The sequence below is a fragment of the Neovison vison genome, chromosome 13 (genome assembly GCF_020171115.1).
Source record: "Neovison vison isolate M4711 chromosome 13, ASM_NN_V1, whole genome shotgun sequence".
NCBI lineage: Eukaryota > Metazoa > Chordata > Mammalia > Carnivora > Mustelidae > Neogale > Neogale vison.
The window spans coordinates 115672361-115690801 of record NC_058103.1 but is presented as its reverse complement, the minus strand read 5'-3'; the positions used below and the strand labels follow the sequence as shown (position 1 = coordinate 115690801).

At 40.4% G+C, this 18441-nt stretch overlaps 1 protein-coding gene across 8 annotated transcripts in view; it reads right to left on the bottom strand.

Moving 5' to 3' along the window:
• The window catches only part of NEO1 (neogenin 1), a 238380-nt gene that overhangs the window by 12907 nt on the left and 207032 nt on the right, over positions 1-18441 (bottom strand). For 4 of the 8 annotated variants that reach the window (XM_044231480.1, XM_044231487.1, XM_044231484.1 and 1 more), the window contains exons 17-24: positions 16650-16873; positions 16428-16566; positions 14325-14432; positions 12619-12813; positions 11926-11958; positions 8754-8822; positions 6427-6574; positions 259-497 (exon numbers count right to left, since the gene is read on the bottom strand). In XM_044231480.1, the coding sequence (XP_044087415.1) occupies positions 259-497; positions 6427-6574; positions 8754-8822; positions 11926-11958; positions 12619-12813; positions 14325-14432; positions 16428-16566; positions 16650-16873 (1155 nt within the window). The remainder of the gene's footprint in view (positions 1-258; positions 498-6426; positions 6575-8753; positions 8823-11925; positions 11959-12618; positions 12814-14324; positions 14433-16427; positions 16567-16649; positions 16874-18441) is intronic. The other 4 variants (XM_044231482.1, XM_044231486.1, XM_044231483.1 and 1 more) reach the window with 3 other exon arrangements.

The window sequence follows — 18441 nt, the reverse complement described above, 5'->3', positions numbered from 1 at the left end:
CTTCGGTATCAAGTCACTGACACCTGAGAAGAGACCTAACGGATCTAGAAGGCTGTCTCATCTGGGCACGGAACCTCTCCCCAGTAACAAGCTATGTTTTTCCAAACTATCTATTCTTTATCAGATGTTGACCAAATCTCACAATACACATTTCTTTAAACCTAACCTCCCATAGGAATCGCCAAATTCAGGCAACTGCAGGAAATGGAAAATGATTTAAATGGAAATAGTTCTCCCACATTTGGGGACAACCTGCACCTCTGTAAGAATTCCGCCTTTGATGGATGTTGCTGTCCATGGAATTGTCAACTGGTGTGATATCTTGAGAGTTACGAGGAATTGGAGTATCAGTCATGATGGGGTTTGGGTCTGGAGACTTATCGATGGGTTTCAGCTCCAGTCTCTCATGATGGATCCAGAGGTCCGGGGGTTTGACATCTTTGGAGTTCCCTTTGTACTTGTGGGAGCCGTTCACGGATTTGCAAGCAGCTCGCTTCCTAGGCAAAAATTTAAGAGGGTTTTTTTTTTTTAAGATTTTATTTATTTGACACAGAGAGAGATCACAAGTAGGCAGAGGGGCAGGCAGAGAGAGAGGAGGAAGCTGACTCTCCACTGAGCAGAGAGCCCAATGCAGTGCTCAATCCCAGGACCCTGAGATCATGACCTGAGCCGAAGGCAGAGGCTTTAATCCACTGAGCCATCCAGGTGCCCCACGTGGGTTTTTATTTCTTTACTTATTTATTTGACAAGTAGGCAGAGAGGCAGGCAGAGAGTGAGGAGGAAGCAGGCTCCCTGCTGATCAGAGAGGCCGATGCGGGGCTTGATCCCAGGACGCTGGGATCATGACCTGAGCCGAAGGTAGAGGCTTTAACCCACTGAGCCACCCAGGTGCCCTGAGGGTTTCTTTTTTTTTTAAGTAGCTCTTTTGAACTTATTTGTGAAAAGGCTTCAATGATTAAAACCGCCCTTCTGAGAGATGCCTTAAGCAAAGGCAGAAACTAAAAACACACACACAAAACAACAGAAGACGGGAAAGAAGTTTACTTTTGTGAACAATAAATATATCTCTGCTTTGTCCACACATATTTCAAGATAAATACAAGGGCATATTTGACTACTGCCCTTTGTGACTTTTTTTAAATTATCAACAGACTAGACAAAATTTTAAAATTAAGTTGTCTCTAAAGCAGAAGGTTTCTCAACTTCCAATTAATATAGAGAGAACACTAATTAGAAATATAACATTGGAGTAGAAGTGGAGTCTGTGGCTCATAAAAGAAGAAGGGAACATTTCAGGGAACCCAAATCTAGGACTACCAAATGGATAAAAATGAAAAATGGATGACAGCGCCTACTTCTCTTTGCCTTAATTTCTCTATTCACTCACTTATCCACTCAATAAGCATTTATTAGGTACCCACTGTATGTCAGTCAATCCTTGTACTGGACTGCTGTGCCCTCAGCATTTCTGGTCAAGTGAGGAAGACAGATGTTGATTTCATTATTTTAAAATATTCTGAGCTTAATGAAATGCCAAGTGTTATAGTTATTTTTTAATAGTTGGCAAAAGGTGGCTAGGACAAAGCTGGACAAAGAAGTGACACTGAAGTTAAGACTTAAAGGAGGAAGGGAAGAAGATGCTTTGCAGGTGATTAAATCAGCTTATGTCAAAGCCTTGAAGCAGAACACAACAGCCTGGTATATCAGAGGGCCCGTAAGAAGTCCTGAGTGGCAGAAGCACAGTGAACAATGTGGAGAATGATGAAATGATGAAGAGCTTTTGGAGACCTGCCAAGAGTCTGACCTCCATCTATGATATGAGAAACCACTATGTGGTTTTAAGCAGAAGAGTAAGGAGACCAATTTTGAGTTAAACAATTATTCCAACTGTGGTATGAAGAATGGATTTACGGGGTGGGGGAAAGAATAGGAGACTAGTTAGTATACTACTGCACCAGTCTTAGCCATGAATGACAGTGGTCTAGGACAGTGGAATGGAGAGAAGAGGCAGATGTGACATCTATTTAGGAGGCAGAAATGACAAGACTTGGTGAATAGATGATGTGGGGTAGGGTGGGAGTAAAGATGCAAGAGTTTGAAGCTAAGTCATTTACTCATATTGGAATTAATGGAGGTAGAAGCAGGCTTGACAGAAAAGATTATAAATTCTGTCTTGCACATGGTGAGTGCCCCTGAGACATTCAAGAGAAAACGTAGAAGAGGCAACAGAGTGTGCAAGTCTGAGACTCAGAGAGAGGCTTTGGCCAGAGATAGAAACACAAAAGTAACTGGAATGCAGGCAGTAAATGAAGCCATGGGAGTAGACAGCACTGGGGGGTGCATAGGAGAAGTAAGTCTAGGATCAGGTCCTGAGGAAGCTCTGATGGCTGGGTAGATAATGAGGAGATGTGAAAAAGAACATACAATCATGACATACAGGAGAAGAGAGTATTTCATGAAGGAAGGAGTAGCTGAGTTAAAAATACTGCTGAGAGATTAAGATAAGGACGAAAAAAATGTCTCCTGGCTTTAACAATATGGAGGTCATAGGTCCTCAGCAAAAGTAATTGGGTGAAGTGGTAGGAGCAGAATCCAGATCGTCAAGAAATGAAGCATCAGCAGGCAATGAAAGAATGCACGAGTATATACAGTAATCAAGAGATTCTGTGGTGATGGGAAGGATGGCTTTGTAAACAGCTAGTGGGGAGTAGAATATGGGTTGTAATTATAACGATTTAAGATAAAAGAGGTATAAGCACACTTACCTGCTGAAGAGACAAAGCCAAGAGAGTGAAAGGTTAGCAGTGTGGAGGGGAGAACAGCAAGTATAAGTTCTTAGAAAGATGAGAGCCACTGAGATCCAGAGGGTTAATGGAGAACTGGCTTCCGGTAGGAGGAAGTACACTGAAGGAGGTTTTGGATCATATGGTGGTACCTGGAGGTAGTTCTCATCTGCTAAGGGTGAGGTAGCTAATGAGGAATGTGTTGAGAAGCAATAGGGGCTAGGCCATAAATACTCGGTCAGCTTTGAGTTTTAAGTGTCCATAAGCAGCTATAATTGAAATGGGAGATACTTCCTCAGAGGGTAAAACAAGTATGAAGAAAAGCTCATACATATTTTTCAGTGGTTCATGGAATGGCTGGAAAGATGGTCATTGGGAGAGGGAGAGGAGAAGCCCCATGAAGATTCGACACAATTCTTTTAAGCAAAAGGACCCAAATCTGTAGGATTTGCAGATTCAAAGTACAGAGCCTATTACTAACTCACTTTTCTGCCTCTCAATTTAAAGAATAAGTGCTTCTTTAAATTTACTTTTAATTTTAAATCCCCAAAGCACTAAGGAATTCCATCACTTTGTTTTTTTAGATTCTTTTAAATAAAGATATCAAGATTTCTGAAACTAGATATAAAACCAAGTTCATAAAAGTAGATACATTTGAAATGCTGAACAAAGAAGCCTGCAGACAAGTTCTAGAGTAGAAATAACATCATTGCTGATGTGTTTAAGGGAAACAGTTTTCCATATCAAAAGGAGACAGGGAGAGGTTTAAGAGGCAGTGACCAGAAAGTTTATAAAAGGAGCCCCCTGCTCCCTTGGAAAACAGATGCAATGCAATCTATGGTAAGCTATTTTGTTTGGGCAAAAGAAAAATTAAAAACCTCACAAAAACATACACAAAGTGACATAAAGCCATATCCAGTGGCAATGACAAGGCAATCTGTACTTGTCCTCTATACTGAAAACAAACATATTTATTGTCATTAAACACATGCATTGCCTTGCCTTGGGCAGACCAAGTCTGAGGGATAATCATAAACACTGACATGAACTTGCCTTTCTCTTATGGAGCAATATCTCCATCTTATCATCTTTTAGGACCCACCAATTAAAGTCATTTTATTGCCCACACGTGTTTTTTGCTCTTAGGGGTAACTCAGGAATCTTTTTATTTTTGGTATTCTGTCTCGCTGGCCAGATGCTGTATGTGAGGTGAAAGTTGTCTAGGGTCAGGGATCCTCTTAAGTTTAGGAGCATAGGCTGTTATCAAACAGTCTTATAACTGAGTCACCTTGCTATCTGCTCTAGACAATTACCACAACTCTCAACATCCCAGAGGAGTTCAGGGCTCACAGTCATTTGACCCCTCTGTTAATGTGATATGCCAATTATAAATGAGACTATCTTAGTCACAAAATCAGTATTCTACCCCCCACTGTCCCTGCCAGTCCTAAGCTTCCACACTTGGTAGCACTTCTTGAAAAAAAATTTTTTAAGGATTTTAAAATTTATTTTAGAGAGAAACTCAAGCAGACTCTGCACTGATTGTGGAGCCTGACGTGGGGCTCGGTGTCACAACCCTGAGATCATGACCTGAATTGAAATTAAGAGTCGGAGGCTCAACCATCTGAGACACCCAGTCACCCCTTGAAAAATATTCTTAAACTTAGATGTAGAATAAGAGGTCTACAGTCCTCTTCCATTTCAGGTGGCATCTGTGCCGTGAAAAAGCCTGTAAGAATGCCCCTAAACTCCTGGGTGTCTGGCTCACCGTGTGCTTACACAAACAGTACTCCAAAGTAGCTACCGGCAAGGCTGAACACGGTCCACTTCCCTCTCCAGACCTCTTCTCTCCTTGGCTCTGTGACTCAAGAGGTTGAGTTAAATGACCTCTACCTGCCTTACTTGGCAACCTGCTCCTGGTTTCTGATGGGTCTGGCTGAGTGAAGAGTGAAGACACAGGCAAGAGACTGGAGAGTAGCAGGTGTTTTTATCCTGTCCCCTCCCTGCAGCACGAGAGGCTGGCAGAGGACACCTTCCTCCCACCACACCCAGCTCCTGTCAAGAAGCCCTTTCCTACTGCTTCAGACGTCTGAACATGGCTCTCTGTTCTTCAGAAAGACCTCTTGCCCTCTCAGGCCTAAGGGTGACAGTGGCCTATCGTGGCTGCTGGTCCTTGAACATCTCTGCCTCGTCTCCTAGCCCCACCTGTGACTCTGTAAACAGTCCCCTCATTAAACTTCCTTCCCCCGTTTTGAGTGTGCACCTTTTTCCTGCCAGAACACCAATACACATTTATAAGAAGAACCATTCTGCATTTCACTTACAAATATTTAAAACATCACTTTTCGTGCACAGGTAACCCTTCAACTATATGGGACTGAACACACATAAAGTCCGTTTACACGCAGACTTTTAAAAAAGTTTTTACTTAAATTCCAGTTAATATACAGTGTAATATTAGTTTTGGGTGTACCATATAGTAATTCAACACATCCATACATCACCGGCTCCTCACAAGTGCCCTCCTTAATCCCCTTCACCTCTTTCACCCATCCCCTGCCCACCTCCCTTCTGGTAGCCTCAGTGTGTTCTCTGTAGTTAACAGTCTCTTTCTTGGTTTGCCTCTTTTTTTTTCCCCCTTTGCCCATTTGTTTTGCTTAATTTCTACAAGACTGAAAAATCACATGGTATTTGTCTTTCTCTGAATGACTTACTTCACTTAGCGTAATACTCTCTAGCTCCATCCAGGTAGTTGCAAATGGCAAGATCTCCCTCTATTTTATGGCTGTGTATTTCAGTGTGTGTGTACACACACACACACTCACTACATCTTCCTTTTTTCCTCCTCATATCCAGGGTTAGAGTTGGGGCCAGCACGAGGGTATGTGCCTAATATCCTGCAACTGAGAGACCTCTCTAGAGGGTTACGGTTAGAGGTTAGGGTTTGGGCTAGTGTATGTACCTGATACTCTATAGTTCAGAGATCTTGCCAGAGAATAAAACCCCAGACTTCTGCTTGGGCAGTAAGAGACATGCAGCCATCTACTGGGCTGAGGCAAAGAAAGGATTTGGGGCTCTAAATATGCTTTAACAGGTATTCAATTTTTCTTTCTGTTTTTATTAACTGGGCTGCTTCTCAGCTTTTTTTATCATGTGTTCAGGAACCCACTTTCCAGATGTAGGATTAGGGTTAATGCTTGGTATCCATGTGTGGACTCTTTTTGATAAATACAGTATAGCACTGTAAATGTATTTTCTCTTCTTATGATTTTCTTAATCACTCTCTTTTTTCTAGCTTTCTTTTTTGTAAAAATAAAAAAATATTTTGTCTATAATATATATTATATATGTGATATATAATATATATTACATATAATATATAACATACAAAATAGGTGTTCATAGTTTATCAGTAAGGCTTTCAGTCAATAGTAGGCTACTCGTAGTTTGCAGAAGTCAAAACTTAAAATTTATATGTGGATTTTTGACTGCATGGGGGGGTGTCAACTCCCCTAATCCCTACATTGTTCAAGGGTCAACTATACTGAATGTTTAATCTCTTTGTACAACTCCAAATACAGAAGTCACAGAGGAACGAAAGAATAGATAACAAAAACCATGGGCCACATTTGGGGCTCCTTACTTCTTCTGGTGAGAGGTGGTGCGCCTGGTGCAAAAGACAGCAATGACCACAACCACCACAATGGTGACAACACCAACAGAAACAATGATGACCAGCAGCATGCTACTGTCCAAGGGAGAGGTGGGACTTCCATGCGGGCTGTTACTACCTGTAGAGGGAAAACCGGTACATCTGTTAGAGTTCGAGAATTCAAAAAATGCATACACTCAGAGTATGGAAACTTCATGTGAGAGTCTCTGTAATACACTCATTGCCTTGGATACAAGTGTCTCATGCAATCTACAGAGCCAAGTTTATGTGCTATGTACAGTTCTTAACACAGTGCCTTGCACAAAGCTGGTGTTCAGTGATGGCTTCCTGAATTAAAGTAAACATTATACTTGGACAAATGAAGGGCCTGCCCCCCACAAGGTATCTTATGTCATATTATGCATAAATTTGTCTTATAAAGCATCATTTGTAAATCATTTAGATCATGATTTTCAAAAGCATTTAAAAAATGTACATTCAGAGAAAGCTAAGTTCTTCTCCACATTCAGATGTCTGAGATCACAAAAATTACTTGAAAAATACAGTCTGGGAAAAGAAAAATAGAGTCTGCTTTTATAAATATAGTCTTTGCAAAGTTAATTCTCTTAATCAGTTTCAGGAAAGAGTAGATCTGTACATATGCATTAGTCTGACAAATATTAACTGAGTAGTTACTATGTGCCAGGCATTGTTCTAGGTACTAAGGATGCAAGAGTGTATAACAAAGATACGACTGCTGGGGTACAGGCAGAAAATAAACAAGAAATTATTAGTAATAACTGCTAAGAAAAAAATAAAATGAGGGGATATGATACAGAGTGGGTGGCCATTTTAGACCGAATGGTTGGAAAAAACTTCTCTGAGGAAATGGCATTTGAGCTGAGATTTGAGACATGCAGCCATCTATTGGGCTGAGGCAAAGAAGGGGTTTGGGGCTCTAAATATGCTTTAACAGGTATTCCCTGCATTTGCACGAGCTGTTGGTGCTTCCTGAAATGCTCAACACCCCTCGCCCCATGACATTTAGCCATCTTCCACGCATCCTTTCATATCTGGGTCAGACTTCCCCTCTTCTATGAAGCTTTCCCTTTCCAGTTGCTTTGTTACTCACTGCTTTTGCTCCCATACATAGCCTGTTACATTGAACCTGAACCTTCATAAACATGGATGAATGAATGAATGTATAAATGAAAAACAAGGAAACAGCTGCTTTCCTCACAGCCTTGAATGTTATACCATGGACTGCACATAAATATAACACACGCATCCTAGGAGGAAAAGCGCAGAGTCCTAGAATTCAGCCTAGGACTCAGATTCCCATATCTGGTACAGAACCCCAGGCCTTCTAGGCTGTGTGTGACAGTGGAAACGTCAAAATCAGGTGTCGGAAGCCCTGGATTTTGGTTCTAGGACTTCCATAATTAGTGGGTGGATTCAGGCACATTACTTCTCCACTGAGTCTCTCTTTTTTTTTAATTAAAGATTTTTATTTTTATTTATTTATTAGGCAGAGAGAGAGACCATAAGTAGGCAGAGAGGCAGGCAGAGAGAGAGGGAGAAACAGGCTCCCCACTGGGCAGAGAGCCCGATGCGGGGCTTGATCCCAGGACCCTGGGATCATGACTGGAGCCAAAGGCAGAGGCTTAACCCACTAAGCCACCCAGGCGCCCCTCCACTGAGTCTCTTAATGTGTAAAATGGGAATATCTATTCTCTGTGCTTTACAGTGTTATGAGGATCAAATATAATTTCAGGTGTGAAAGTAACTTATAAATAGTGAAGTTCTGTAGAGAAGTAGGTGCCATCATTTAAGGAGTTAGAAGGCACCAGCTCTTAAGCTGGCTAGGAGAGTGGGAAGAATTTTTTAGAATTCCCAGATTAAAACACTGTGGTAAGCAGTGTGGAGGAGAAAGTCATGAAGCATTTCTTTGGCTTATTCTAGGTGATAGATAATCCCATTAGAGGGCTTATTTTTGAGAACAAGATTCTAATTCTTTTCTAGAGGCAGGCAGTGGGCACAAAGGAAGACTCATTTGTTTAGAACTAATCTTACTTTAAGTTGGGTATGTGGGGGAAACGATCTTATTTATGGATCTTATTTATGGATCCTTATTTATGGATAATGAATGGGTTTACAGTAGTTTAGCAGACTTTTGCCAAAAAATGCCTAAAGTTAATTCTACTAAATAAAAGAAAATAGGTTAACATGGTATAACCCACCACAGAGAAAACTACAAAAGACATTTCGAAATTCAAGCAAAACCATGTCATGCCCACAGGGGGGCAAAAAAGCTTTACCGCTCATTGGAGGTTTGTAGTCGGATCCTAGGTCTGGCAGCCGGCTTCCTTTTCCTGCAGACCCTGAGGCTGAAGGAGAAGAAATCATGTCAGTACTGACCCAAGCCATTGGTGGGAGGAGTCCACTTCATAGCTAGTCAATGTTTTCTACAAAAAAAAATATTTTCAGTCTACTCTGTCCATGAGGAAATGAAGTAGCACATAAACAACAGGGCACAAAATGGGCTGTGCAAAGCAAACTAAGGTATAGCTTTCTATGCAATGAGGCATCTGAAAGGCTGTATCCCTTGGGCCATGGCTGTATCTAGTGTGGAAACAGACTGCCACTTGCTATTCACATGGTGGGAGCACACACATTTCTCTCGCCCAGGAAACAGTTCCTGCTAGACCACTCAGAGCACTTATGGCAAAAGTTGCTTCTCTCAGAAAAGGAATCAAGGGACCAGTTAGGCTGACTTCTGCATTATGGAAGTGGACTTTTCCAAAGGACCTGGCTATGTTGATCTCCTAGTAGGTGTCAGTAGTGTTTGGATTTTCCCCCCAAATTATAAAGCTGCCTTTTCCAATATAAGGATACCCTAAGCAGGAGCAGGAAGGTATGTGGAAGTTCAAATCGGTTCTTGGTTCCTGCTCAGTTACCCAAATACCCAAGGATGGAAAAACAAAGTCTTCCCTCTTGTTGCTCACCAAGATACCATCTCCTAATTCACTGTCATAAAATACAATGAGTGAGGCTGCTGATCTTGGGCTTGGGACCACCTCACAAACAGACTTCATAAAACACAAAGATCGGTTTTTTTTTGTTTTGTTTTGTTTTTTTTTTAGTAATTTGTATTCTTGGTCCTGAACTTTATTCTTCACATTTATAGGAAAAGTTGCTTGGGAAAAGCAAATAGAAGGAATCCTTTCCCAATACAGCAAAGGCATTCGTCAATCCAACGTTCGGATTCCTCCTGAAGAAGGTGTGAAAGAACTGTGAAGTCCAAGCTGCTCACGGTTACCAGAGCACACTGCCTGCATTGAATACTGGTCTACCACGTACTGGATTTCTGGCAAGTTATTCACTATTCTTGAGTCTCAGTTTCTTCATCGCAGAGCAGCAATAATAATGGTATCTACTTCACAAAACTGTTGAAGATTAAATGGAAATTTACTCCTATAAAATATTCTGAATATTGCCTGACACACAGCAAATGTTCAACAAATGTTAGCTACTATTATCACATATATAGTAAAGTTTTAGGGAAGAGCATCACCTTTCCCTTTGCAGAGGCACAGAGCATGAAGCTTCAGAAAACACTTATAAATAATTATTTCTACAAATAAAGCTTTACTAGAAATACACAAACTAGATGCGTTTCTATAAAACATTACAGCTAATGTCATATCAGAGTTGACTAAATGTAAAATTAAAATCTGAACATTTCTGTATATAGTTCACTTAACAGAATAAATACAGAGATGAAAACAATGTTTTCTGTTTCCAGAAGTTCAAAACTCCCAAAGGAACAGAAGTTGTTGCATACCCAAAAGGGCATATTAAACTCAGTCCCTGATTCTTCTTCTGTTGTCCATACTTGTTCCTTCATCCCCTGACTTCCATGGCCATGACTGCTCCCAAATGGTACACACCGTATTTTAGGGGCCCAGCTGCTCTTTTCACTGGGATGAAGTCTAGCTGGAGGAGATGGCTTAGCCCCCGTGAGGTTCTTCAGATTTAAGTGTGCTTACTTTTCAGGGAGCCCACACATGAGCCCAACTATCCAGAGTATCATGTTATGTAAATTATTGCCAAAGAATATATTTTGCCAATAAAATGGTTGGTTTAATTCCCCTATTTCCCAGTATTTTTTCTTTTAAATATAACCTATGAATAGAAATTCCAAGGATTAACCAAACACCAAAAAGAACTACGGGTAAAGAATTTTAAAGGCCAGAGGAGTGGCACAAGCAAGACTCTGGCTTAACCAGTGGGGATAAGAGTGGGGGAGAACAATGAGCACATTTGTACTCCATGTGCACACAGTATAGTTACTTTCCTGTTCTCACACTTGAGTCAAATGTCCACCATCACTAGGGTGCCTTACGCACACACACATCCAACATACAACAAAAGACTCATTGAGTGCAAATATATTTCCAAAGCCCTGAAACAGGCAGCCTCAAGTCTGACTCTTCCTTGCCATTAACAAGATCCAAAGACAACTTCTTTCTTCTTTTTCTTTTTAAAAATCTTTTAATAAAAGATTTTATTAAGTAATCTCTACATTTAATGTAGGACTCAAATTCACAACCCCAAGATCAAGAATCACATGGTCCACCAACTGAGCCAGCCAGACACCCCAAGACTTTTTATTTCTAAAAACTACTCTTAAACCTTGAAAGCAACCATCAACTTTACTTCCATTGCTCTCAGTATAGAGAACAGATACCAACTTTAGCTGACTCCTCAGAGATGAAAACCACAGTCCAGTTACCTCTTCACCATCTCAATTACAGTGGAAAAACTATGCTGACAGACAATTTTGAGAATGGTGACCCTCAGGCCTATACTTTCTAACTTTCCATTTTAAATTGTTCTTATCTCTTTTAAAATGAGCAGATGTATTTAAGGGAAGAAACAGAAAAAGAGCTCTGAGTTAAGCTTATTTAACAGAATAAATAGTACTAATTCTGTCACAGATTATCACACAATTCAGTAGGGTAAATGCATAGATTCTTGGTCGGGGTGGGGGAGGAAAATAGGGTATTTGCGGAATTTGATTACCACTTTTCATCTAGAGATACTAATGCAATCCTAGATGCTACAAGTATGACAAACTGGTATGCTTGCTGTCATACTGGTCCAAATGCCTATCATGGTTACAGAATTTCAATATCATAGCACAGAGGACAAAGGGACCCACACTTAAGGCCAATCTCCTACAGCTGCAGAACTCCATTTACTCTCCTCAGTTTCCCCCTATTTAGCTCCTAAGTCAATTCCCAGCTTTTCAGATACCCCAAGTGCCACAAACATGGACTCAACTCCACTTTGGCCAATGAATAATGTGGATTTTAACACACAGTACTGATTTTCAGGGGGAAAAAAAAAGGAACAAAAACAACAAAATGCTAGTAAGAGTAGGTCACAAAAGAGAGGAAAGGAGAGAGAGGCCATCTACTGATTTACCTTGATCATTAGGCATTTTATCAGAGGAGTCCGCTAACAGGCCAAGCACAGGGGGAGAAAAAACAAGAGCAAGGATCACAAGCTTTGAAGGTGGGATAAGCAGAATTTTTAAAGGAAAAAAAATAAAACCCCACAAACTTCCAAACGAATTGAGTCTTAGTTTAAGTACTAACAGAAAAGAAATCCATACATGATTTCCACATTTCCACAGACTCAGTGCCCAACTAACTTTACTCCTAGGCTCACTTGGTTCAGTACTTTAGCTTCACTGTCTCATCTAGAGTTTTCTTCAAAGCTCTCGTTAGTGTCTTTCTCTCCACAAGTAAGACTTTCAGGTTAAGAGCCTGCATGTGTTGAAAGGGAAATGTCCATCACAATAATATGCTATTACCCTACCTGAGAACCAAGAGCATCACATCTGATCTCCCTGGTTAAAAACTCTGAGATCGCTGCCATTCACCTGCCTTGAACAGCCTTGTATGTGACACGGTTAGCCCAGTAACCTAGGGAGCACTGACTTGTGGTCAATGGGTGGGTGAGGGATCATTTTGAGGTAAATGTTCACACTTCGGTTCATAAGCTCACCATCAGGGCTTCTTATATTCTCCATAGTCTCTATATGCTAAAGTGATAGGTGCAAGCATGGCCCCACTAACGAGACACAGAATAAAACACTATTTAGTGGAGCTTTACCTTTAGGTGTTCTGAACTGGACAGCTTCAGACATGGGCCCCATGCCCTTTGAGTTTCGAGCTTGGATTTTGAAGTAATATGGTGTGTCAAGTGTTAACTCTTGTATCTGGTGAGTCAGCCTGTTTCCCACAACAGGCTCAATAACCCAGTCGTGTATCTCTGCATTCACATCCGTACTATAATATATGATGTAACCTGTCCAAAGGAGGAAATGAGAAAAGATATCTTATTCCTGCCTTTTCTTTTGGAATCAGTAAGTCAATAAAGACATATCTTATAGCATATACAAATACAGAACCAGTTACTGATTAAAGGCCAATAGTAAAATGCATTCAAAATGCTATTCTAAACATCATATAGAGAAAAACCATAATTTCAACACTGCCAGGCTGTAAGTTAACATCTGTATTAGCAGTTAAAGCAATAAAAGTAGTTACAATAATAAAAGAGGGTTAAGAACTCTCAGAAACTAAGAAAACAACCCAATCACTTCAACGTCTTAATGTTTGAAAAATGTACCCACCAAGGGTCTATGATTAAAATAATGCACTTTTGAAAACCAACACTGGCCCAGCGTGCTGCTTTAGCTCTCACCAGTATGATTTCCCCCGAGAAAAACTCTGGCAGACCTGGGAGGTGTGGGCGGTACCTTTTACTAAAGCTCTCCCACACTTGGAAGTGAGTGAAGCCACAGGGAAATATGACCCGAGACTCCCACCAGGGGGCAGTCACTCTCTATGGTAGAGGCAAGAAGAGACAACCACATGCCTACCTGACCTACACAGTGCAAAAATGCACTGGTTTTTATAAAGACAAAATAAAATGTAATCCAGGTCGAGTCATGCTTCATTCTTTTATGGAAGAGGTAAGATCAAAAACCTAAAAAATGGTACAGATACCTTATGGGAAGGAATTCTAACTGAAAGTCTAAGCAGAACAATATTAAGAAATGCTTTCAGTTTCCTTATTAATCCTTATTCATTCCTTATTCATGCTTTCAGCCCCCTTATTCATACAAAGGAACTTCAGAAAGCAAATGCGTGCTCCTTAGGATGTATCCTAAGAAGCTGTAGCAACATAAAGCAGAGGTTCCAAGGGGAATAATTGACAGCTAAATCCAGTCAGGCTTTCCTCCCTGATGAAGCTGAGGAAAGCATAGTGTCCTCTACTGTGGAAAGTTCTCTAGAAGACCAGGGAAAATCCCAGGTCCCTTCAAAGACCTAGGCTGATTCAAATTTCTAACTCTAGTGTTGATCACAGGAAGCTGAAGTAGCAGGCCTGGGGGAAAAATGGAATTAAAAGTCTAATGGGCTTTTGGGGGCTTCAGGTTAAAAGAGCTGGATCTGTATTTACTGGGTATTACCCTGTAGAATCAGGCAGGGTCTTTAACTCTAAAAATCATCTAGTCAGAGGCAGAGAAGAACAGCTTTTCTGAAGAAAATAAATATGTCCGTAAGGCTCCACTGTAGCCAAAGATTGTCTAATGTCACTTTCACACAGTGAGTTGGAACAATCAAGTGGCAATTCATTTTTACATTACTATGAGCAAACACCCCCTTGGTCCACTTTCAAGGACCACCCTGACTTCCTGAGTCTCATAAAATGATCAAGCCAACGTTTGGACTCCCACTTCTTCCAACCACACAGTCCTGGGCTGGAGTGCTTCTGCCCAGCAGAGAACAGATACACACTCAAAGGCATCTTACCTGTAATTTTGCCATTGGCTTCTGAGGGAGGTTGCCAATTTACAATTATGGTCCTGGGTTTTCCCTCTTTACTCACAACTGTCACATCCTTGGGTGGAGAAGTAGGAGCTACAAAATAACAAGACTGTCAGTAATTCTTGTCCATTCCAGTTTCATTCACCATTTCTGCAACACTTTCCTTTTAAAAGGTGCAATAAGAGGTGTAAGGCAAAAAAGCTAAAGCCTCCTGGCTCAAAGAACTCATAGTCTGCCTATAAAATAGATCCAATAAAAAGAAGAATATGCAAAGTATCAAAGAAAAAAACACCATACTATGAGGCTGTAGAAATGTCACCTTGGGCTGGAGGTCAAGAATTTATAGGACTCTTATGTAGGGATATCAAAAGACCTTTGTAGTTAATTACCAAGTATCCACATCATATCAGGCATTTTATAAATAGCATTTCATTTAATATTTGTGGCAACTTGAAAGGCAATTTACCACTATCCCTGCTTGACAGATCAGGGCATTGACAATGAAAAAAGTTACGTAATTTGCTCAAGATGACATTCTGTCCCACCTCCCCATATTTAGATTATTTCATTAGAATATTTTCAAGTGTAAAATAATTTTCTCTTTCACTTACAGTTGTCTCTCCAAACAAAATATAATGTGTGAAACCCCCCATTCCCTCAAAGACTTACCTTAGATGTGGAGTGAAAAAATGCTGTTTTTAAGTTTTCACTCTCAATCTCAACTATTGAGATTATTGCTCTGAAATGTAAAGCTACTTAAGAAACACCACCAATAGAATAAAAACAACACTGCATTTCTTGTATTTCCATGTTATGGATAGGATATGTATAGGATAACTTTTAATGTACTAGTAGAGAAATGAGTAAATTAAGTACATCCTCAAATTTACTCTTCCTAAAATACTGGAATTTTCCTAGCATAAAATGGAAGGAAGCCTGGTGAAATGCAGACATCCTGAGAGAATACATACCATTATTTATTATCTAACGGATTGGATGAAGCAAAAAGATATTCTTAAAACTAGCAAAGAAGGCAAACTCAAAACCCAAGGTCTACTTAAACTTTTTTTGTTATTTCTAAGCTCTCCAGATGCAATCCTTTTCTCTGTAGGAAGTCCATCAACTGTGCAGGAGACACAAAGACATTAGGGCCAGGCCCAGTCCAGAAGTCTTGGCAGCTCCACTTTTTCATTATTTATATAAAGGCGGAAAAAAAAAAGGCCATATGAGGCTGGAAGGGACAGAGACTCCTGATGGTTACACATAAGCCCATGCTAGAAAAAGTACAAGAGGGAGAAGGGCAGGCCTACGAATGAGCAAAAGGCAAAGAGAACTGCAAACTTGGATGGCCTGCTTTCCCCTTAATTTGCTTCAGTGTCTTTTATCTTTCATGTTTACTTACAGACAAAATCCCTTAGGCTGCCCCAATGGGATTTTAGCAGATACTACTTATAAGAAAGCTGCTAGGGCAGCTTTGGGGTTCTCTGGTAAGGTTCTGAGCCTCTAGCCAGCCTGGCGTTGGCAGCTGGTCAAGAGCAGGTCACTTCACGTTTCTTCTACCTCAATTTAGCAATAAAGCAGGATTAATGACATTAGTCCTTTACATCTGCACAGTGCTTTCTTACTGCCAGCTGCTTTCTCATCTGCTCATTTTACCTTACAAGAAGCCTATAGGGTAGGAAAAGCAGATGTTATTGTCGCCCCTCTTTTACAGGTGGAAGAAACAACAGGCTGGATGACTTACGCAGTCAGTACTTGGTTGACCTAGGACTGAACTCAAGACCCCTGATTTCTAAAATCTAGCATCCTTTGCATTCGATCATCCCATTATTTGGTAATGTTCTTGTTCAGTCATGAAGAAAACATAATTCATCAGCTGGAAAAGCAAACACGGAACTCCAGCTGTGCTGCTCACTATGTTCTGTAAGTGGTTTAATTCACACCCTCGATTCTTTCCTCAGGTAGTAGAAGCAGGTGATGAGAAGTCTCATGACTAGGAATGTGGCTCAGCACTAGTCTTTCTTCCACTGGCTTTCACGTCTTACAAAGAAAAGAAATGCCATGTATTAAGATTCAGATAACACATACCATACTCAAAGGTGGTCCCATGGGCTGTCATACTCCATGTGCTTGATCTTCGACCTTTGGTCACCATCACAGAGAATTCATACAGTGTATTTGCTTTTAAACCAGTCACCAAGTAACTTAAAGTGGTTGCATTTGCATTCTGGAAGTAGAGATATCAAGAACTTTAGAATTAGGAAATATCAAGAGTTAGCTTTTTTCCACCCAGAGCAAATGTGCCGGTACCTTGTACTTGGTGTTCGCTGGGATGTTGGTTTTCCATCGGACTGTGTAGTACCGGGAATCTGTGATCTTCTGGTGTTTGGGCAGTGAGTTGTCCGCCCATGTGATCCTTATGGTGTCATGACTCAGAATGGAAGCCTGAACTCCCACAGGGGGCATCATGGGAGTGGGATCTGGCACTGGAGTGTATGGAGCATTAATAACAAATAAATCAACTTCAGAAGTGTCTGGGTAAAAAGTAATTAAAAAAGGGAAGTGGCATTTTTAACATAAACAAAAATAAAAGAAAAGGAAAATGCAGGGTAATATAATGGAATGAAAGGTGAGATGGAGAAAGAGAAAGAGAATCTGGAGTTAATAGATAACCACCATTCGATAAAAAGAGTATTTCCACGTGTGTTCTTTCAGGAAAAATTAAAAAAAATGTCTAGGGAAATAATTAACAATATTCTCTACTGTATTCTGTAGGTATATTAGCATTTGATAATCCAGTGATTATATTAACATATTCATACTTGAATTTTCCTTACACTATTTGAAAATTCTCTCTTTTCAAAAAAGGATTGTGAGAAGATACAAACTATTTTTAAAATCAAGGGTGTAATTTCAGAACAAGCAACTCAAAGCTCATGATCTATTTTGATAATTCAGTGAATGTGATTGAATTCTGGGGACACGGCTAACCAATGCAGGTCAATGGACATGTAAGCCTGAGTCCTGAATGTCAGCCAATGGCAACTTAGCCTGGCCCTGGTTTTAGGGTTATCTGATACCCACAAAGGGTCCAGTTCAGATTTGCTAATGTCCTGGGTCTAGAAGCAGTACAACAAAATGGCTCACATCCAAATAAAGCAAAAGGAACTCAAGGGCATTGCACTTCCTGAGGAAAAGGTAGGCTGACGCCATGAAGGAATATCTGTTATACTTTCTCCAGTAGAATCAGAGAATAACCCACCTAATGAATCCCAATCAGTTATAGGAAATGACATAATATGGGTCCAAGTGACAGCCCTTATGAATGCTATAAATCAGAGTACTTATTTGATAGAAAGGAAGTCTACACTCATGTATGTCCCGTGCCATATGCAGGTGACACCTTCTCTAAGCTCACTGTCAAAGCGGAGGCTAGAATGTGCACACAAGGACCATGAGCCCAGGGCAGCACAGCAGGATCCCCTGGGCTTTACCAGCTCTTGGTTAGGTTTTCTACGTACACACACACATACTGATTTATTTGAAGTTAAAGTTTAAAAATGGGTTTCCCACATGATTATGCAGAGTAGCGCTTCCTGTAACTCAAAACCTGAAATGGCATGGACCTTGTTTATGAGTAAGTGCCAAAATAACACAATAGTCTCCATTTGTGTATTTCCTGCACAGTGAGCACTAAAGTAACCGAGGAACAGCCAACATTATAGTCAAGGGCTTTGTTCAAAGATCAAGAAACAAACCAATTAGTTATAGAAAATGCACCTTTGGGTGCAAAAGTCATTAGACTTCTTTGAGAATTCTTTTTTATTGGTAATAACTCCTGAAAAAGATAACAAGGTGACATGACTTAGGAACAGTTCCTTGTATATTTCTAGCCAGAAGGCTATATTTTTAAGTCACATAAGAAAATAATTTCAAAAATTTTTTTTCTATTATAGGTAATTTAAGAAAGTAGCAAACCACTTACTTAAATACTCTCTTTTTCACCTTAAACCCCCCCCCCCACCTTTCTGGAATATCAAAGCTCTTTGCAAAAGAACTTGTAAATTGTAAGCACACAGGAGAAGAGAAGACAGAACTACCA